At 41.1% G+C, this 23,037-nt stretch overlaps 1 protein-coding gene across 1 annotated transcript in view; it reads right to left on the reverse strand.

The window, feature by feature from the left end:
• Positions 1–23,037, reverse strand: part of TLN2 (talin 2) — a 403,979-nt gene that overhangs the window by 6,858 nt on the left and 374,084 nt on the right. Inside the window, exons 52-55 of the mRNA XM_004687721.2 lie at positions 22,785–22,892; positions 14,508–14,613; positions 13,545–13,669; positions 1,188–1,313 (exon numbers count right to left, since the gene is read on the reverse strand). Coding sequence (XP_004687778.1) covers positions 1,188–1,313; positions 13,545–13,669; positions 14,508–14,613; positions 22,785–22,892 — 465 coding nt within the window. The remainder of the gene's footprint in view (positions 1–1,187; positions 1,314–13,544; positions 13,670–14,507; positions 14,614–22,784; positions 22,893–23,037) is intronic.

A 23,037-nucleotide genomic window follows, 5' to 3' on the forward strand; every position in this document is an offset into this window, starting at 1 on the left:
GCCTTCACCTCTAAGTTCCTGGAAAGATAAAGGCTCTGTCATATCCAAATTATATTTTCTAGAATTTAGCAATGTGCCTGGCACATAATAAGCCCTTTATTAATGTTGAAATAAAGGGAAATTTTTTGGTCAGGTGATCTTCTCAGTGATCCATTTTTGGTCTTCATATCCTCAAGAGTCAGCAAGAACTGGTTGAGTAAGGCTGGTACTATGCTAACCGTACAGGCCTAAGTGAGAAACACAAAGAGCCAGCTGTGGAGATATATATATAAATCAGTATTGAGTAACATATCACATGATGACTTATAAAGAGGAGTCAAAATATGAGGGCTGGAGTAAGACATGGCTACGATCATTAGAATTTCTGGAGAAAGATGGAAGGTCACCCACTGGGTATAACTCATCTGCATTACAAGTTCTTAGATTAAGACACCATCAGGTTCGTTTATTGGTAGATGGATAGCAAAGGCCTTTTAATATTAAATGAAAATGACTAATAATGATGGTAAGCAAATTTTTTCAGCCCACAATTTGACAAGCTTTCTGTAATGCCTCTTTGTTTGAGAGCAGTTGGGATGTTTCCATGTTTTATGGGAATAACAAGACACATGGGATGTTTTATACTGGAAGACCATTCCATATCCAGGATTTAATCTAATGTACTATTAATCCTTTGGATCACTAAAAAAGAACTATGCTTTCAAGGTAATGCAGATGGAATGGGTTATGAGATTAAGCAGATCGAAGAAATTTCAGATTTAAAACCAAACTGGTCTTTTGACCAACGGGTTCAGGAAAATCTAACTTTAAAAGTTGGACAACATTCAGCTCAAGGGTCCTGAAAAAAATGAATGGAGCCCTTGGATTTGGAAAACAGTGTTATAAAGTCCCTTATGATGGTGCGTGTATAGCCATCCGCCAGGAAAATATGATAGCTTATGTCTTTAAATAGCCTAATGTACAGTGGGACTATAAATGTCTTATTCAGGCCCTGATGACTGTCTGGAGTGGGATGCTTTCCATAACAAGAAGCAGATGAGAGGCTGGAAAATCAAACCCTTCATTCTGTTTGTCAGGTCTCAGCAGAGTTTCCAGAGATTTGGGCGATTCAGTAAAGGAAGGCAAAGTGCTGGTTTCCTTGATGAGGCCCACATGTTTTCCTTAGCCCTCATCAGCTCACTACCTACCTTTCCTTGGGCCACCAGCTCTCTCTGGGCCGCCGAGGCCGATTTGACCAGGGCACTTGTGGCAGCAGCAATGGATTTAGCAGCTTCCAAAATCTGTTCTTCAAAATCCAGAGTCTCATCTGCTTGCTATAACCAAAAGAAAACAGTGTCACATGCAATTCATATCCAGAAGGGCATTTTCTGCCAAATTACTTACTGCTTGGTGACCTGGTTCTTCATCTGTCTATTGTTTTTTGTTGACAAACCACACCCAACGTGGAAAGGCCTAAGTTTAAGCTGGCGGGATGCTGCTCCATCTGCTGCCTTCCCCAACCTCCCTCTAAAAGGTAAAAGTGCCAGCATTGACATTCTACAAAATTTTAAACCAGTAGATTCTAAGACAATTTCCCCAGAACCTTTAAAGAGACATAAGTTCACATATACTTAAAGGGCTGCTGTATCAGCATTAGTACCCAAAATCAAAATCATCATCAAAATTCAAAGAGTAGGTGGTGGCACACTCCTCCAGACATTAAGGGGAGGTGAAAAATGGAGAGCTTTATTAGCTACTGGCTATTAGTTATGAAAAGACTTCACTTTTCTAGGGTAAAAGTAAAAGCAAAATAGTATTTACATTTCTGAGGCTGAACACAGAATTATAGAGCAACCACAGATCACCCAGTGATGAATAGAAATCCTGAAAATGTGGTTTCAGAGTAGTTCTTTCCCAGAAACCTGAAGCTCACCTCCACTCAGGAAGAACCAGGCACACCGCTGTGCCCTGCACTGCCAAAACCACCTGGATGCAGTAGGGAACTTTTGGGGAGCAGGGAAAATGTCAAGATCTGGTCCTGGCCTAGAACATCACAATTTGGGGTGCTCAGACTTCATGACCAGTAAGGTCCCTTCTGTCACCCATGTCTGTGAATCTAAGTGATTGGTTTAAATTCCTCCCAGCACACAGAATGTCAACACATGGCTGGTAATGAAGGCACTAAGAGATGATGGCCAGGGATAGCAACAGTTTTCTTTGTATATCTGTGGTCAAAGATAAGTAACAATTGACCTTTTGAACCAATTTAGAGTACAATTCAGTGGCATTAAGAGCATCTGCTATATTGTGCAACAGCAGTGTTCTTTTAAGAGTGTCCACTATATGCCAAGTGCTTTATTAGGCACTTCTGTGCACAATAACTTGTAATTCTCACTAAGAGGGAGGGAGGGGGCACTAGATCATGATTATCTTTATCCCTACCTTATAGTGAGGACATCGAGGCCAAGGAGGGGGCATGTAGCTGCATGCACCATCTACACCAGATCTAAACCAAAATCTCTGACTGCATAATGATATGGTTTCACTAGCCTAGGCCACACCTTGGGGCATCAGTGAGGGATGTTTGTGTCAGAGTTGCAAAGTCAGCTTGTTAATGGTCCCACATGAAACATCAGACAGGGTGCTATGTGGGTGTAATTCTTTTCCTATTCTTAATGGCTCCATGTTGGACCATGAGAGATGCCAATCTCATTTTCATTTGTACAATCCACATCATCAAAATAAAATTTCAACACACATCTAGTAGACTGGAAGGAAAGATGACAGCAGAATTTGGAAGTTCTGAGACAGGAGCTACATGCTCTTTCTTATACCTGACCAAATGTGCCTCTAGAATCATTCAGGACACAAATGGATTTAGATCCAGTAGGGTCATTTTGGATTCCTTATCATGGGGTGGGTGGGGGAGCCTGTGGCAGGTGTGGAGTATGAAACTTCATTAAATATAGAAAAACTCCTTGTAAGACACTGGCATGAAGAGTTTACTATATACCGACCCCAAACAGATGATAACAGGCTTGCCCATAGACATTAAATGACCCTAAATTAAGGCCATTTCTGAAATTCACCCTGAAAACAAACTCAACATATGACATAATACGGTGGAAGGAAAATCACATAATTTTGGGGTTCAAAGAGATACTTTCCTCATTTTGCAGTTGAGGAAATGGGGCCCCAGTGGGGACCCCAAAGTCTCCTGGACTCTTATCTAAGGTGCCTCAGCTACACTAGGTTCCAAGATCGAGTTCACTTTATATGATGGAGTATCCCATCAGCAGATTTCTGATTTCTTGTATTTTAAGATTCATGGAATTTCCTTAAAAATAAACATGAATATGCTTAGTGAAATAAGCCAGAAAGAAAAAGAAAAATACTGATGGTTTCACTCACAGCAGGGGTGTAAGGGATCAGGAAAGGAAAAAAAAAATATATATATATATAATAATTGTAAATAAGAATATAACTAACAACTATAAACCAGAGACATTCTATGGGGGAAGAGAGGCAAACAGGATCAAAGCGGGTGGGAAGAACACATGGGATAATGGTGATGGTACTGGGTGAAATGGTGGTGGGAAGTCCACGGGGATTACAACTGAGATGAAAAAATGCACAAAATGAAAAATAATGTAAAAATATATATAGAAAAATATATATAAATTAAACATGAGTAGATGATACAAAATAATCAGATCGCAACTGATTTGATAGGCCTCTACCACATCTTCTGCTGCCATGGAGTTTTTGCTTGAAACACAAGCTTGAATATTCAACTTGGAATATTTTTGACACTCAGATTTTTTTCTTGTAACACCAAACTGTTGTAATGCCCTCTGACAAATTTTTATTTTTCTTCCCATAACATCTCTAGGCTTTAAAATAAGACACAACACAAAACCTTATCTCTGGGTGACATTTACTATGACAAAAAAGAGTTCTAGAGTTTCCCAAGAAAGACTTTAATGTTTTCTGAAATGCATCAGGGATGAGGGGAAATATTTAGATGCAGTTTAGGCAGAGTTCTGTGCTGGGACTTATTCTGGGTTGGTGTCTTTCTGGGGGCCAGGTTTATTGTTCAGACAGAACACCCAGGCTCTCTCTCCTGCTGAAAAGACATCAACATTTGATGCTCCCTTCGACTATTCAGCTTCTTGCCTAAGAGAAAATGGGATCTCCGTAAGCCAAGGAAACTTGTTGGAAAGCCAGTATCCCAGCTAGTGTTCTCAACTACCTTCAGCTCTCACCAACATGCAGGCTGGAATCAGGGAGAAAGGTGGTGAGGGATTTTCACAATAAAGGAGACAAATGGAAATGGCTGGGTCTCTGAAGGCTTGTCAAAATAAAAGGACAACAGTTTAAAAAGTAGGATTGGGAAGAGGGGCTATACTTACGACAAATTCCTATAAAAGGGGTCAACTGTTTGGTGAAGGGTGGCATTGAACTTCTAGTGAACACATGTAGTATATACAGACACTGATTTATAGTGATCACACCTGATACTATATGATAGAATGCAGTATCACTTAGATGTTTAAAAGTATGCAAAAATAACAACAGTGTAGGACTTACTAACAGAGCAAACCCCACTGTACTGGGGAGAATAAGAAACATAAGGACAGTGGGTGGAGCTGCTGGGTCTGAGGTGAAGGGTCTGGAGAGCCAGGTACCAGATGCAGATGGTGGACTCCCCACTGAGCTTACTCTTCCTCACAGAGGAAGGCTTGGTTATTGTTTGGTCTCCTAAGATCTTTGTTAGCTGAGATATTTATTGACCTGACCAAATGTTCTCAGATCTGTCCCTCTGGCATACAGAAGACAGGACAGTGAAATACTCAATCCTGAATTTTGTTCTTTTTTCTAACAATTGGAGCATTAAGATTCTTAAAATAATCTTTTGAAGATCATGACAAATTATTTCCACAAATTATGTGGCTATTTATATTTCTTTATAACTGCTGGCATCAAGTGAAGACAATGAATTACAAAAAAAAAAAAAAAAGTTTTCACTCAACGGTCTAAACTAATAGCCTTAGTAAGTCTAGGCAGGATCTGGGAAGCTTCACTTATAATGGGGGTATGGGCTACTCATGGGCAATGCTGGCCTGGAATTCAGGTAACTGAATCCCACCAGTCTAACCATCTCTTCTGGGTTACAGGTTTTGTGTATTTAATGTGTATCTCTTGAGCACCTAGTCAGACAAGCCTATGGTACAAGTGTTTGTTGAATCAACGTGTGCATTCAAAACGAGTCTCACAAGATCCAGAGTTCTGCCAGAGGACAATTTATAAGAGGAGAAAAGCATGGAGTAGGCATCTGTGTCAGTGACAGTCCATTCCTGATTCAGGAGACCAATGCACACAATATGTACTGATCCCTGCCTGGTTTAAAGCCACTGGTTTGTTAATTGTACACTGCCCACATCTCTCAACTGGCATCCATAATTTGTGACACTGAGTGATACATATGAAATTGTAAACAAGAGCATTTTGCTAAGAGGCTCTCTTATCAAAACAGTATTGCAAAAAGAAACAGATGTACATTCAGGATTTACTCTGCCTAATGAAGGTGTTAGTCACAGCCCCTGAGTGCTGGGTCATTCTCACTTATACAACATTCTCTTCCTGTTGCCGGCCACTCAAAAAGGCCACTGGTTTCAAGTGGCCACTTGCTCTAAGTAGTTGTCTTTCCTGGATTGTCTAGCATATACCAGCTGAAGATAGTTTTAACCTCCAACCTTGCTTTGGACACAGCTTTGAGAAAGGCTTAGGCACACATTTGCTGATATTTTTCCCTTTAGAGATCTTCAGGGCTCCATTTACAAAAACTAGAGCCTGGTGAGGTCCCTGTTGGGAGAGCCCAAAGGCTAGGTTGGCTGCTGGCTGCCTACTTTCCAATTTGGGAAAAGTAGGTCTAAAGTGGCAGGAGCTTGAGAGTCTACCAGGAAGGAGAAAGGAAAGGAAGGGAGAGAGGCTCAAGAGAGGGGAGGCCTTTCCTTATTTTTATTTTGTGTTTTTGAGCTTTTAGGGATTGAGAATAAAATCTTAGTGGCATTTCACTCACTTTCCTAAATCCACTTTCTCCTACCTACTTGATAAAGTTGCTGTAATTATTAGTGAACATCGGTATCACTGATTCATAGACAATGCTTAGTAACTACCAGGCAGTCACTTCAGAGTTAATTCTAATAACATCTATATATTTTTGTGGTTCTAAAACTTTTTTTTTTTAAATACAGTAACCACCTTTTTTTAAAAAAATTTATTTATTTATGCATACAGAACTGGGGTACAGGCCAGAGGTGCAGGGGCAGTGAGAGGCTTCACCAGAGACAGAGTGGGGAGCAGAAAAGGCAAATCGATGAAGTACACTGCTGAGGGGAACAGCAAACAGGTAGGGAGAGGTCCGCCATGCCATATGGGTCACCTCCGGGGTGGGGGATCGAACTCGCACTGAAGCAGCTGTGGCCCGCTTACAGTGTTGTGTCCTAACCTGTTGCACCACCAGGAAGGGCCCTGGTTCTAAAATTTTTTTTTAGACTTTGGATTAAACATTTGGCCTTAACTGTCTGAATCCTATTTTCCACTCATAATTCTAATAAAGATCCTAGCTGCCATTTCTGATTGCAAACTAAAATATAAATAAACACAAGCCAAAGATAAATGAATGTCAAGGAGCACAGGGCACACACCAGCACTGCTTTCAGGTTCTCCCTCAACTCAACCAGGACTCGGGATACCAGGCTCGTAGTTGCTGCTCTGCATTTTTTTGACCTTGTGACTTTGGGGAATTTGCTTTCCTTCTCCAGATAGCAATCTTATTTCTATTTGTAATTTAAGGAGCCAACTCAACCCTCTTGGGTGTTTAGCTTAGATTTATGACAGTTTCAATGAAACCTTTTTAAAGTGTTGACAAAACTAAGCAGGGGCTGCTGTTCTTCCTTCTTCTCTCTTGGTGTCTCCAGTGGAGGAGACATGCCTACTCCCTGGGGGCACCTTCCCCACCCTCACCAGGTCTGTCTTCCCATGACATGTCCCTAGGCATGCACTGGCAGAGGAAGAATGTTTCCATCCACGGTCTTGTTTCGTGTCATTCACTCATTGTTTGCAAATCACATCTCTGTAACCCTGCATTTCCTTCCCCCAATAAACTTGAAGAAGAAGGAGGTAGAGATGCCAGGAAGATGCCAAAAAAAATCCCCTGATTTTTTGCTTCCCGCCCTTAATACTCCTTGAAGGGATGGCCTTGCTGATAAATATATTGGTCACTTTTCTCACAACTGGCAAAAAACCCCCAACCAACCAACCAAACAAACAAACAAAAACAGATTATAACTCTTGGTACCAAGTTCCCAGTTAGGAATCATGGTTTGTTCTGTTCTTCAGACTTAGAGAATACTTGCTATTAAAAATAAGGTCATACTACATCAGAAACTTAAAAAACAATGTTTATCTTGTAAAAGTGTGAACACTTTGCAGAGGATTTTAAATATCCTGGAGGGAAAAGAGAGGGCCAACACCAAGAAGTCGTGTAACACAAGGGAGGCATTTTCCTGCCAACTGGAAGCCAGAATGGAACAGGCAGCCACATTTCGCTCTTCTTTGTAGTAAGTTTGGCTGCAACCAGTTTGCTTCTGGTATGAAACTGAGAAGAGCCTTAGGGGAGATCTTAATCTGAACTCAAAGCCCCAACTGTTAAAGAGTCAGATCAGCTTCTCTTCTGGAGGGTCCGAAGGGTCACCACCCTAACAAGCTCTCATGAAAGGGAAACCTCTTAAAAGAACTGAACTGCCAAGAGTCCAGAAGGGGGCAGTCGGCTTGATTCTTCCTCTTTCCCTGCCCCACCACCTGGTCTCAGAGATGCTCCAGGGAGCCTTGAAGCAGACAAAGTAGGCCCCACAGAAAGTCCTCCCAGATGATGCTATCTGAGTGGGGGGGGGGGGGGGGAGCCAGCCTCTGTACTCACATGCAGAACAAGTGCAAGTTCATGCAGCGACTGCTGGACAAGGACTGAGTTTGCACAGTTACTATCTTGGGAGTGGTTTTCCCGTTGTATCCATTGCTTTATTTATTTATTTTCAAAACAAAAATATGAGAAATGATCTTTTAATCACTAATGATGGAAAAATTCTTAAATGTTTTGTCAGGCTCTCAAAATAAAAGCACTTGAATGTCTATCTAGGAAATACTGGCAAATTAAAAATAGAGTTCTTTTAAAAACGTGGATAGAACCACTCCACTGTAAGTGCCTTTGATATGAATCCTCTGTGTGTTTGCGAAGGAAATCACTGAGAGCACGTGTGGCTGAGATCCCCCACAACTTTGCTTTTTGCTCTCTAGATGTCTCCTGGCCTGGAACCAAGTAGTGTCAGAGGAACTCAAAGCCTGCAGTTGAGCCACGTAGAAAACACTGCTTCTCTTTTTTTCCTCCTTGAGCATCTGGTTGCCTATTTCCCTTTAAACCAATTAATCAGTATAGCAGGCTAGTCAACAGCAAAACTGCCAAGAGAAACAAGAAAAACACATCAATTTTAACAAACAGACTTTACTTCAAGGTCCTTTTAAAATGATGTTTCTCTTTATTCATAATAACTTGCTGTGTCTTTTCTAGGGCCATTTATCATTTTGGTCAAGCTACTTTAATTGGAGTCAAACCCCCAGAGGATGTATTCTAGCTGAGTGAAAGTAGGATTGATTTGGCACCATCTTAAAAACTGACAAAAGGAGCCTCTGATGGCACAGTTTGCTTAGTGGAAAAGGATTGCAGGGCCAGCTCCACTTTCTAACCCTGGAAGCCAGGTCTCCAATAACACATTTCTCTCCCCTCCCCAGGTCATCATATGTCTGCTGCTGTGAACATCACTGCATTAACCACAGGCAACTAGGGACATGGTCCCTAGATGCTACTGGGTGAAATGCTCCTGTGTTGTCTGTTCAAGCCACTGACCCATCACCTGACAGGGTAATACTCACATATTTACACTCAGGAGTGCTCCTTAAAAGAGCACTTCTTTTCACCTCCAGAAAACTGAGCTGGTAGCCAATTGTTCTCTTTCCAGAGAGCAGCACTCACAGTCTATTGTTGAGAGAAATCAGAAGGGACTCACACATACTTCACAGGAAGAGGTTTTTGAAGGCAGCTGAAGCGGCTGTTATGTGCCATAAATATACTTCATAATCCCAAACTTCCTGTTGTAGTCAATTAGGCTATTGAATTACTCTCTGATTGTCGGCATACTCTAAATATTATCAATCTTTACTGACAAGTTAACCTATAACAGGAAATTCGACAGACAGTACAGTCTACATTACATTATCTTTATTAGATAGATTTCATCCTAACCAAGGTTTATAAAAGCCCAGTGACTCACTATCTATACAGTGGTATGGCTGATTTGGTTTATACATTTGTTACTATGGGAGGAAGTTTACAGATAGTTTATTTGTGCTTTGTCACTGAAACCTTGATTACATAAATTACTAATTTCTCAAGGGAAGATAAGGACAAAAATGGACTAACATGAAGTATAAATCTAGATATGTATGTAGGTCTTAATCCTGACCTTTACCCCACATTATAAACACGGCGTGGAACCCTCCCTTTCTTTCCCACAGAACATATTTCTTAAGGTTTCATCACTGCACAAAACTAAGCTGTATATAACATCTCAAGCTCTCCTAAAACATCAGTAATGATGACTTGTTTCTATGATAAACAAAATAATCTAGTAATACCGACACAGGTCTCAAATGCTATAGGAAGAAATGGAATAAAGCAATAAAATGTAATGAGCACTCTCTTCTAAATCTACTGGTGATTTTAACATATTCTTTCCTATTGCCTCAGAAAACTAGATTAGGAACCCCCGGAGACAGGGCAAGACACTGTAGGAATATGTTTGATATATAGTTGGATTAAATAACAACCTAATATATCAAACATATCACACAGAGGCCTGCAGAAAAGGCATCCAGGTTTGACTGGGCTTGAGCACAGGCACAGTACTGAAGGCCACCGCTGTGGGGGTGCTCACCACTGCCCCGACTCCTTTACCTGTCTGTGCAGCACAGGTCTGCCTGCACCTGTGGAAACGGCTCCAGTAGCGATGTTGGAGGCACATGCACCAGAGCGTATCCCCATTCTCATTTTGCCTCTATACCATCTTCCTAAGCCAACGGTGGCTTCAGCGGTGCAAATATATTTGTTATTCATGTCTGGGAGATTACAGGCAAAAAGTGGTGCTTGCATTTTAAGCCTCCGAGGTGGGGCTAGACCAGGAATCGTCTTTGTAAACCATGGACAGTTCTACTTTTAAAATAGGTGATCTGAGAATGTGGTAAGCAAGAACAATTGAAACAAAAACATTGCCCATCCCCAAAACTATCCCTCAAGCAGTGCAAAAGCTCCCCAAGTTTGGAAGGCAGGTATTCTCTGTGGACTACGGTCTTGTGTGTTGGTGTGTAGAGCTACAGGGATAGGCATGTAACAGTGATTGCTTCTGCACAGCAGCCTAAGGACTTTTTAAGCTATGGAAGGGGATAGAGAAAATCACTTAACTTGACAACCAAGGCTGGTTGATTTTGGTGTCAGACTGGGGATTTTTTTCAACTGGGGAAGTAAATTTCTTTATGAAAGAAAAATATTTTATTTCACTCTGATATTACCACAAAACAGATGGCATTCCTGAAATGGCACATGGTTTGGATGGACTGTTTCTTCAAAGACGACTTCATAGATAGCATAATCCATGTGGTGGGCACCTCTGATCAGTGGGCATAGAAAGACTGTGGACCACTCTAAAGTACTCTAGATCTTTCAAACACCCTCCCTACTTTCTCCCTACTCCCTACTTTCCACCAAAGTGGAAAGCCCACATGGAGGGGACACAGATCAACAGTTATGCTAATTTTGGTCTTATTGAAGGGTTCCCCAGCTTTCTGTGAAAACCTGCATTGTAAGCACAAAGGTCAGCACCAGAATGATGTGTGGAGTGCCTGCTGATCTGCTCCAGCAGTCACTGCTAACCTATCAACAGTCATTATTTTTTAAGAGTGGGCCTACCTATTCTACTCCTCAAATTAAGGAAATTTTAAAGCATAGCTACCTCGAACACTCAAATTTCACCAGGATTACCTGTCTCCTTCTGATGCAAGTGTTTTTGTGGAGTTGTAGTCATAGTGAGTACAGGGTCCTGCATCCTGCTTGCTTTACTTTGCATCATGTCCTGAGCATCTTCTTCCTGCTACACTGTCTAATCAAAAATGCCCCTTCAAGGAGACACCAGCCCCATCCAACTTCTTATGGCTACAGACAAGGCTGCAGGGAACAACACTCTCTCTCACACAAATTTCCTCTCTGGATTTCACTCTCAGGACAGATTCCCAGAAGAGGGAGTAAAGGCTCAAATGTTCTGGGCAAACCAAAAGCTCCCTCAGTGGGGCCGTCTGAACTGGGTGGGCCCCAAGGGACTGGTATGACTGAAACCTGCATGCAGGACCTGTGCACACACGTGCGCCCTGGCTCGTTCAGACTGACTGTCCCTGGCCACATCATCAGCCCCTGATTCTGCATCAGTCGAGCTGGGGTGGTAAGTGACACACTGCCTAGTGGACTTGTGGCAAGGACCAGATGAGTCAATCCATACCACCCACGCCCCTAGACTAGCACACGTCTGGCACTCAGTCACTGTGAATTTTTCACTCCTATTATCAGTTGATGGCTCTGGAGTAATTTTCATTTCAGGTATTTCCCTATGAAGCAGCAGATAAAAGTCCCAGAAGCAAATTCTCATTGATGGTGATATAGTTACTGCTTACCAATTCATTGTGTGTCAACCTCTGTGTTCTTACTGATTTCATTTAATTGTTGTAACAACAACTCCGTGGGGGTAGGGCCTTTGGTAACTGTTTTTCAGATCAAGAATCATGAAAACAAATGGCTGGCAGAGGGAAACAAGGATTCAAAGACAGACAACAATTTAGACGAATTGTCCTGTGAAAGGACAAAAGGGAAGGGACTGGATCAGGAGCTTTTATTAGAGATTAGCGAGGTGTTCACGTTAAACTGGCACCAGGCCAATTCTCCAGGAGAATTGAAAGTCAACTGACATGACTTCAGCATCCACAGACAGAAGGCCTCTCTTACTTAAGCAGTGACTTGTAGTAAGTCAGATAAGGAACAGGAAAAACAAATTCAGCAGGACCCTCTAAATCTTTCTCCACAGTTATTTGCTTTTAAACTGAACACATTTTTCATTCAGAATGAACTTAACTTACAAAGCAAAGATAAAAGCAGAAAGTAGACTTGCCCCTTTACCCATAAGACGAAGGTCTTATGTTTGTTAAGAAAAACGTTAAGAGAGTCAGACAACCCAAGACTCTCAGGTTAGGACAGTAGAGAGAACCTTGGTAAATCCAAAAATTATGAGTCAAATTCTTAAAATTATTTCTAAACGAGAATTTTTTTTTTAAGAAAAACTTTTACCAAGTCTAGAATGACTAGTGGAGGGTGGGTTCTAAGAATTCCATGATTTTAAGATTGTTCCCAAGCTGACTGGGTTCAGGACGTGCTCAAGAACTGCTTTTGAGGAGCACGGTATATTCCGTTACTCAGAATCCATTCTTTGGTCTTACAAGAAAGGTAGAATTTCAGGCATACCTGAATTAGGAGTGATGCAGCATTTTTTTGGTTTGTTTTGTTTTGAGGGGAAGGGCCAGATTTTACTTTCTAATGTATCTGGGTCCTTGGAAGGAAGGTGAGAAGGTAAGCCTGCAGGTACTTAGCAGGGACTTGCCTGAATAGAATAGGAAAGAGGAGATCCCTCTGGTTGCACTATTTTCCCATGAAAGGCAGCCTAGGAGTTGGGGTGGGAGGTTACAGCTTCTTGACAGCACTCGCTTACTATCCTCTATTTAAAAGTTGCCTTCTCTGTTGGCCAACTGCAAAATGTCACTTTCCTTTAAATGGCTGTATCAACATACACTCATGATCTTAAGTTCTAAACATTTATCTAGATGATAAACATAGGTAAACAATACATAAGATCATAAACTAAAAAGTCTCTTATCTTTGAAGTTCATATTGCCTTTTATTTATCTGAAGAAAAGGAGAATCCCTAGTATTACCATTTCTTCATTAAAAGCAAGCAAGCAAACAACCCTCTGCCCCCAAAGAAATGGAAACCACCAGAAAATCGAAGAGTGACATTCTCACATTCAATAACAGGGATCTTCTATATAAAGCATCCAACACCTGCTATATATATAAAGTTCTCTCTAAATAAAGAACTTTTACATATAATATAAATAAGTCAAGAGTGTAAATGCCTAGAGTCTTCCTCTGTATACACCCAAAGGCATTTCTTTGGGTGGTTAACATGAAAGACCCACCTGCTGGGATTTTTCACCTGTAAAAAGGTGCTGTGCTGTGGAGCAGGTTGGCAACTTGCTAGCCTAACTGCAGGGAAGGGAAGCACACCTGCTCTGTTTCATAGCCATCCACCAGAAGACCTTAGACACCAGACAAGCAGCCACACGTGGACACTCACTTTTGGTTTTGCTCTTGGCTTCAGTTGCTCTAACTTCTTAGCAGCAGCCTCAATGGATGCTGCAGCCCCCAGTAATTCTGTTTCTGCAATGACGGTTGGGTCTTCTGGGTCCACCCACTCTGTTCCTAAAATCAGTCCAAAGAGGGTCATTCTTGGTAGCTGTGGATCTTCCGGCACTGGTTTATTTACAAACATCTGGATTTGCATGCAAGGGTGCTCCACAGGCTACTAGCTGTATTGATCTGAGGGATTTTCTTTTGAACTCTTGCAGAGATCAGCCAGATACAGGATGTACCCATCTGATTCTGGTTTTCTAAATCAGCATGTATACAGTGCTACTACAGGAAGAGTCACCAACCAGTTTCAACAATCCAGAACTCACAGATGAGCAGTTTGCACCTCACTCTGACAGATAACTGAAGGCCAATGAATGTAAATGAACATCCACAGAGACTCAACACTACGCTAAGCACAGCAATGCACCATTCCCTTCTCCTGGAAACTCATGAAGAGCATCCAGTCCCCTCAGTTCAAACAAATCAAAGGGAAATCGTGAGAAAACCTTTCCCTGGTGATTTGATTGCTTCTGTGTGACCATACACATTCCCAGAGAGCATCATTTTCTAGACATGAAGGCTTTTCTCTGACTGAGGATAAATACTCTAATGAATGAAAATGGAGACAAAAAGAAATGGTGAGACCTTCAGAAGAGAAGTTCCAGATGGATTATACCACTTAAGTAGAAGTACTTAATACAAAGGCTGGAGAGAAGATATGTGTTTCATGAGGCATCATTTTTTATATCTAACTCGATTCCCATTTACTTAACAAAAACAACAAACAAATCCAGTATTCCTTCTGATTCTGTTTGCCAAGAAAGGGGTTGTGTTGGCTGCTCAGTAGCTACACTAGCATTGCCTCTGAGGAGTGCCCCACAGGATGACCCGAGAGAGCCCATCCTACCTTTCATGGCTTCTGCCGTCTGGATAAGCTCAGTCACAGCGGCGGCCACTCGCTTGGAGAAAGCAGCCAGCTGGTGCTTGAGTTCTGGGGTTGGTTTCTGAAGAATCTATGGGTGAAGAACAAATCAAATGTAAAAGGAAGAGAAGAACCATTGTGAGAGGAAGCACACTCTACTTGTGGACACAGATGGGACACCCTGATTTTAAATCACAACTCTGTCACCAAAGTGGTTCAGAAACTTGGGGAAAACCCTGTAAGACTCACTGACCTTAAGTTTTCCCATGTGAGACATGAGAAACTGGGAACCAGGAGTTTCTCTAAGATCTGTTCTGACATGTATCTTTAAAGATATATACACCTCATAGATCATGAGGGAGACAGTCTTTATTTCCCTTTATCTCTACTTTTATTTGTATATAAAACAACTATAGACACAGGAAATTATCCAGTGCATGTAAGAATACTTTGAACACGAAAACTTGAGGCTTATAGACTAGTCTCTGCTTTTAACAAAAAGAAATATACAGACAAAACTGTGACGCAGGAGGGGTCTTGGAGATGAGACCCCTATGACAACAAAAAACTGACCATGGCATTCCTGAAAAAATAATCCATTTCCAGGGTTATAACTGCAAGTTATCCTAGGAGCAATTCTGAGGGTTTCCCTTTTTTTGAACAGGTTTGAAAGTTTTCTTTTTAATTTGGTTTCTGTTTTTATAATGTTACAGGTTTATATGATGTTTCCTACTTATGATATAGGGAATTCAATCCTTATTCCAATTCAAAGGACATTCCCAGCCACTTTCTTCTCAAATTCACTCAAGAATGGAAGTAAGAAATGTGATGAGAGCATCTCATTTACGATCTACCATGGACTTGATTCTGAGTTACAACTAGCTTCTCCTTCCTAATTTGGAAATTCCTCTTCAGTTTTCTATTCTGTACCTCTTCCCTATGTTTCACAGTGGGAATCTTCAGGCAACCTAACAGTCGAAATATTATGACATTTAAAAAGAAAGTCAAATTGCTGTTTCTTGATGGAAAATTCTGGAGCGTCTGTGAAGGGGCTAAGGCATGGGCTTTGCACTTGAACAAACCTCTGTTCAAATTTAGCTTCACATGCCATTGGTTTGTAACAATGGGCAGGTTACTGAGCACTTCACGACCTCTCCACTTATTTGTAAGCCTGGGATGATGCCTACCCTCAGGGCTGGCATAAAGATCCAATGCAGTAACACTGGGAGTACCTGGCGTGGAACACAGTAGGTATTTATTAAAAGGCAATTCCCAATTTGGTGTCCCACATCCTTTGTTCACCTGGCTAAATATTATACTGTTTCTCAAGAAACTGGAAAAGTTGTTTATGACCCCAGGCCTAACTACATTATACTATAAGAGAAATTTAATAAAAATATGTGGAATTGGGAGAGTTAATGGGGTTACACACTGAAAGCCCCATATACACACCAGTGCATAGAAGGCAATATACTTGAACTGATTAGCCAGAGATTTTAACCATAACTTCTCATGCACCTCTTCCTATCCTCTTCCTTCTTACAACCTTTTAAAGTGATGTGATATTTGCTACTGGCCTCTGATTTTAGCTGCTCTATTATTCTCATTCTTTTACTTAGGATATATACTTATTAATAGGCAGATATTAAGAACTCAGAACAGATCTGAAAATCTCTAATGAGAAAACAAATGAATGGATGAGTGAACACCAGATTAAACATACTGTTGAAACAAGTCCTGATAAGATTGCATCCTGGACTAGTTTTAAAAGAGCACTGGAGGCCCTCCCTGGTGGCGCAGTGGGTTAAAGCACAGCACTGAGAATCTAAAGCCGCTTCCGCATGAGTTCGATTCCTGCCTGCCCCGGAGGTGACCACATGGTGCGGCAGACCTCTCCTGACCTGCCCGCTGCTCCCCTCAGCAGTGTACTTCGTCGATCTGCCTGTTCTGCTCCCCACTCTGTCTCTGGTGAATCCTCTCACCCTCCGCATCTCTGGCCTGTACTCCAGTTCTGTATGAATAAATAAATAAATCTTTTTTTTTAAAAAAAAAGAGCACTGGAACCATGGAGAGGTAGGGGGAAGGAGATACTGGTCCTCACTTTTTTTTTAAGATTTATTCATTTATGCATACAGAACAGGGGTACAGGCCAGATGTGCAGGGGTGGTGAGAAGATTCACCAGAGATAGAGCGGGAGGTAGAACAGGCAGACCGATGAAGTACAATGCTGAGGGGGGCAGTGGGCTAACATGAAAGATCTGCTGTGCCATGTGGATCACTTCTGGGGCTGGGATCGAACTGGCACAGAAGCGGCTGCGGCCAGCTTGCAGTGCTGCACTTTAACCTGCTGTGCCATTAGGGAAGGCCCTGGCCCTCATTTTTTAACACAGCCACTGGGCAGGTAATTTAGCCAAATGTAGGTTCCAGAGTGAATACACCTGTACAACACTGTATACTTATCTTTAAGGCTCACCTCATTTATCTATTAAGTGGGCAAAATCTCAGTCCTTTCATTAGGGAGCTATGATAACATTACACAAATTAATATGTAACTTAAAATAATGTATAGGGCCCTCCCTGGTGGCCAACAGGTTAAAATGCAGCACCATGAAGGACACCTTAAGTTTGATCCCTGGCTAAGGATGTGACCACATAGCGTGGCAGACCTCTCCTGACTTGCCTGCTGCTCCCCTCAGCAGTGTACTTTGTCGATCAGCCTGTTCGGCTCCCTGCTCTGCCTCTAATGAATCCTCTCACTACTCGTGCACCTTTGGCCTGCACCCCAGTTCTGTATGCATAAATAAGTAAAATCTTTAAAAAATAAATTAAATAATGTATAATTCTATAAGAGCTACTAATATAACTTGTCTGGTGTAGTCTGGACATCAGAAGTTTTAAAAAGTTCTGTAGGTGATTCTTATTTGCAGCCAAACTTATAAATCACTGCTCTAGACTCCTGTGGTATTTGCTACCACTTAATTGTAAAAACTTGTATTTGTATGAAACAATATATAAGACTACCAGGTAAACAAATAGTTATAGTGTGTGCTCTGAATAGCTAAGTGGTCAATAGGCATGGTTAAATAATTTCTCTATAGTAGGCAACACAACTTGAATAAGCAAAGCATTAAAGGTGTGATGGGGAGAATCATATTAAGTGGTGAAAGACAGAATGTTTTCCTCCTGATACCAAGAATAAGGTAAGGGTATTTGTCCTCACACTTTTATCAGTAGTATACTGGAATTCCTTGCCAGTCCAATAAACCAACAAAAATAAATAAATGACACACAGATGGTAAGGGGGAAAATGTAATAGTCTTTGCTCACACACAGCCTGAATGGCATCAGTAAAAAAAAAAAATCTTCTAGAACTAATAAGTGAGTCTCGCAGGGTCACAGGTCAATATACAATCATCAAGTATATGTCTATATAATCGCAATAAAAATTAGGAATTGAAATGAAAAGTCCCTTCTAACAGCATAAAACATTAAGAAATACCTAGAGTTAAATTTGACAAGATATGGGTAAGACCTGAATGCTAGAAACTATAAGCATATCGTTGAAAATATTAAAGAAGACCCAGGTAAGTGGAGATACATACCAGCTCATGGATTAGAAGACTCTCAAGATGTCAATTATCCCCAAACCTCCCTACTATCCCATCAAAATTCCAAGGTTTTTTCCCCCCCATTTTTTAAAAAAATCGACATGATTCTAAAATGTAGATTCTGAATTGAAGACCTAGGATAGCGAAAGCCAGTGTGAAGAACAAAGTTGATTTCAATACTGACTATAAAATTGTAGTAGTAATAAAGATAATATTGGTACACAGACATAGATAATTAGAGCAGAAGATAATTCAAAACGAAATTCACACCTGTGGTTAACTGGTTTTCAGTAAAAGTGCTAAGGAATCTTTAATTCAACAGGCATAGGATAATTTTTTCAGCAAATGGTGCTAGACAACTGGACCTAGATGTGAGGAAATGAACCTTGACCATTTCCCCAGGCCACATGCATAAATTAACTAGAAATGGAGTATAAAGCTAAATGTAAGAAAATTAAGGCTATATAGAATAAAAAAGGAAGATAAACTTAGTAATCTTGGATTTGGTAAAGAGTTTTAAATACAGAAATGCATAAATTATAGTCAAACACTTTAAAAAATATAATAAAAGTTTATGCTTTTGGAGCTTTAAAATGTTACACCAAGCAAAACCACACACACACACACACACATTGCAAACATATTGCATCATTCCATCTACATGTAAAGAGGAGAGAATATTCATTCACCTGTGCTTAGAACAAGGAGTAGTTGCTAAAGGACATGAACTTTCTTTGGGGGTGGGATGGGGCAGGAGAGGTGGATATTAACTTGTATACTATGTATATATACATAGTAAACCAGTGAACTGTAACATAATACATTATTATTTTAACTCTCTCCAGTGCTGTCATTTTAAAAATAATACATGTATCCCCATTTCTAGACATCGTTTTAGAAATACAAGTTCACTGTGAAAGAAACTTTGTCCAGAAAATATATCTGACAAAGAACTCATATCTAAAAATAAAAATAATTTATAGAAGATCAATAGTAGGAAGACAACAACCCAATTTTAAGAAACTGGCAAAAGATCTAAATAGACACTTTATCAAAGAAGACAGAAGGCAAACAGGTACCTAAGATTGACCACTCCAAGTATCAACAACTGAGCAATTGTAACCCTTAAGCATCAGAACTGCCCGTGGAAACATAAAATAGTATAACTGCTTTAAAAAAGTCTCATAGTTTCCTAAAATGTTAAAAACCTACCTGTTCTATAATATAATATACTTAGGTATCTTATATATTAGGTATCTTATATTAGAAATGAGTACTTAGAGGCCAAAGAATTGTATAAAGCAGTCTGATTTACAGCAATTAAAACCTAGAAACAAACATTTATCAACAGGTGAAAAATAACTTATGGCATATCTGTATAATGGATTCCTAGCAATAAAAGGGGACTATTAGCAGTAAAAGGGGTCAGATTATTGATACATATAACAACATGGACAACAGAAACATGAAACAGAGTGAAAAAAAGCAGGCAAGGAATACATGCTACATGACTCCATTTATATAAAATCTTAGAAAATGCAAACAAGTACATAGTACCAAAAAGCAGATCAGTAGTTGGCTAGACATTCTGAGGCATTCTAGATATATTCTTTATTTTGATTGTGGCAATGTTTTCACAGAGCTAATGCTTTCACAAATGTATTCATGTCATTATTTAAATTGAATACTTGAAATAAGTGCTTTTTACTGTACATTAGAATGCCTCTAAAAAGCTTAAAAAAAAAGAAACTTAAAGGTGTGGTGGGAGACTCAAAGTGTTGAGATGAAAGGCTTCTGTCTTTAAAAGAAGAGCCTTGATGGAGAGAGAACCACTTAAATACTAAGAAATACTCAAGAAAGGGAAGAACTTTCTGGAAAAGCACCCTATTTAGGGAAGGCAGGAAGAAAATAGTTCTTTCTTTATGCTGTCATTCAGAAAACATGATTTCTAGTAGTAGGCAACACTACCAAATTCAAGTTCTGTTAGTTTAGGTGAGGGTAGAATGCATCAAAGATTTTACAATGTGGTTCAGGAGCAAATAGGTACATAAGACAACCCTGTGTGCACTTTGAATGCTGCAAAGGTGAAGTGCCTGCCTCCTGTCCTGTAATACAAATCTTGTATGAGGAACCAGCAATAGCCCAAGTGCCTCAGAGGACATCCCTACAGCTTCATACAGAAGCTGCCAGGACAGCAGAGTGATAGTGCTGCCCAAATAAATCCTACTGTTTGCAGAAAACTGAATTCTCAAAGGAAAGGATTCCCCAAGCAGGGCATTTGCAGTTGTTGAATTCCAAAAGGAACCAGCAGGGCCACTGTATTTGGGAATTTTCCTAACAGTTTAAGGAACATTTTGAGTGTACTTGCTAATTTTTTTTTTTTCTCAAGGGGATCCAAGATCCACAAAAGATTAAGACTGCTAAAGTTGGCACAGGTGTTTGTGCCTACAGAGGAGAAAGATAAGTAGGGTTGGTAAGGGATACAAAGTTATTACTGATGTTTTGCAGAGATTTTGTAACTCTCAGTTACAAACATGCATTTTTATATGTTTATGATCATTCCCTGAAATGGAAGCTGTTTTCTATTTTATCAAAAATACCCTGGAAAGCACATGTCTAATTTTCTAAGGAGACAAAAATAAAGTCAAGAACAAGATGCTCTATCATTCAAGTGTCTCTGGAGTCATCGCACCACCAAGGGACAAGAACTTCTTGCAAAAGATGACAATGTCTGTATGTTTTATAAAAGCAGTTTTAAGGTCATTTGGATTTTCTTCCTACTAATGATTTGATTTTAGCATCAGCTATCTTTACATCATTAAGTCAAGAAAATCATGGAGACATAGGTGACAATAATTGTAAAGAAAGATAAACAGAAACTCAAATCACAGGCCTTTGGCAGATATACAAGCCACCCAAATTTGCAGCACATAAACGTTAAGAGCCCTGTTTCTTTTGTAAATACAAGGAAGAATTCACAACAGAGACCAAATCAACTAAAGTGAATAGAACATCTTGCTGTGACGTATAAACCATTCTTGCCTGGACCCCAGAAGAGAAGGGAATGGAGAGGCCACACCTTTCTGAGAAACACTTGGCAAATGTGAGCCCAGCTACAAAGCCCTGGGGCTCCTATACTCTCATTTCATTCGTAATGAACTCCTGTTTTAACAGCAGAGGGAAGGAAAGCCCACGAGAGACAGTGGCCACGTGGCTACTTACATGGTGAAGAGCTAGGATTTGAACTCTAGGCTTCTAAACCAAGTCTAATACTCTTTCCATTGTCCTCTCCAAGATTCCAAGTGAGTAAGAATATATTGCTCCATCAGGAAAAATGATGTCTCCGGAAGCCTTGCTGGTATCACTCTCTTTACTCTGAATTTCCTGCTAGGCAGGCTCACAGGCTGAACACTTTATAGCTGGTTGGGCCAACGATGGCTCTTGCTGTGAGTGCTGACTAGCCAAGATGTTTCTTCTTGGCCCACACACTAGACTGGTCTCTACTCACCAGGGCTTAGACTTTGGGAGTCAGTATTAGTGGCCTGGACTGGCTGCCTTCACAAAAGACATAGTTATGCACTGACCACAGTTACTTGGGTGAAGAATAAAAGAAATGAGCCCTGAAAAGACGTAAAATGCTGAACATCAGAAGGTGATGTAAGAAGAAAACAGCAACATGCTAGAAGGTGCAGAGTTTGGAGTAAGAACTGGGATTTGGTCTCAGGCCTGTCACCAGTAGCAAGGTGAATGCACCCAAGGGGCCAAACTTCTCCGGGTATTAGCTCACTCCTTTGCCCTGTTAGCCTTGCATGCTTGTGTAATATGAGAAAACTTCCATGCTGAAGCAAGTCCACGGCCTGATAATCTGTCACGCGTCATATATATAAAGTGCTCTGTTATCTCTCTCGTTTTTGGGTTGAGAAGGAGCAGGGGCAGTGAGAGGCACCATTAATTCTCTTCTGGGGTGTCCCTGACTCCTGAATAAACTCTTTCAGGGTGTGTTCCAACCTCTTACAGTTCTAATAAAAGTTCTTAGGACTAGACAGGGACGGATACACACAGACTACAGTTCTTGGTTCCCACAATTGGCCCTTAGGATATGGGGGTCATAAGTCTGTCAGAACCTAAGAGTCTTAGGATCCCCTTATCCCTCATCAGTGCCTGTGTCAGCTTTAACCCAGCTCTAGGCTGGAGGAAGGTCATCAGAGGAAGGAAGGCTCCTTCCATTGCGATCCAAGCCATTTCTTCAAGGGCTAGCGGGTCACCTTCGGTGCTGGCGACCTTTCCCCCTACTGGTAACAGAGGCCAGTGTGACTCAGGAGCCATCTTTGTCCAGAAAGGATGGATTGTGGCTCTGCTAAAAGAATGTCCTGATAAATTTTTAGTGGTAGCACTGTCTGTTCTGCAGAGTCCCTCACTTTACCTGCTGCCCTTCCATGCTAGTTTTGCCTCTTAATTGCACAGGGAGAGTAGGTTCTCCTGCATTCTAACTGCAACTTCCTGCAGTGTACACCTGAGTGTCGGTGTGCTGCAGCAGCTCAGTCCATCCTGGCCTCACACGGGAGCCTGCCCAATGCTCCAACAGGGATTTTCCCAAGGAAAGAAGGATCTGTATCCAAATTAGCTCTTCCTGAGCCCCGCTGCCCCTCCTCACCACCAAGACGTGCTCAAGAAGGTCCAGGTAGCCGAGGGTGCACTCCGTTCCATACCGCAAGGCTCTGGTGCGCACCTCCTCACTGACATCAGGGTGGAAAGATGCTTGCTGGAAACAGAAAGGAACAATGATCTGTTAAAATAGGCTTGTGGGGGTGAGAGAGGTGTTCGCCTGCCCAGCGGTGTTGAGCAGCCCTGGACCCAGACCTCTAATCCGGAACCCCGTCTTACCCCTGGTGACTTCCCTGATGACT

The sequence above is a fragment of the Condylura cristata genome, unplaced genomic scaffold (genome assembly GCF_000260355.1).
Source record: "Condylura cristata isolate star-nosed mole 26May11 unplaced genomic scaffold, ConCri1.0 scaffold00023, whole genome shotgun sequence".
Classification (NCBI taxonomy): Eukaryota; Metazoa; Chordata; class Mammalia; order Eulipotyphla; family Talpidae; genus Condylura; species Condylura cristata.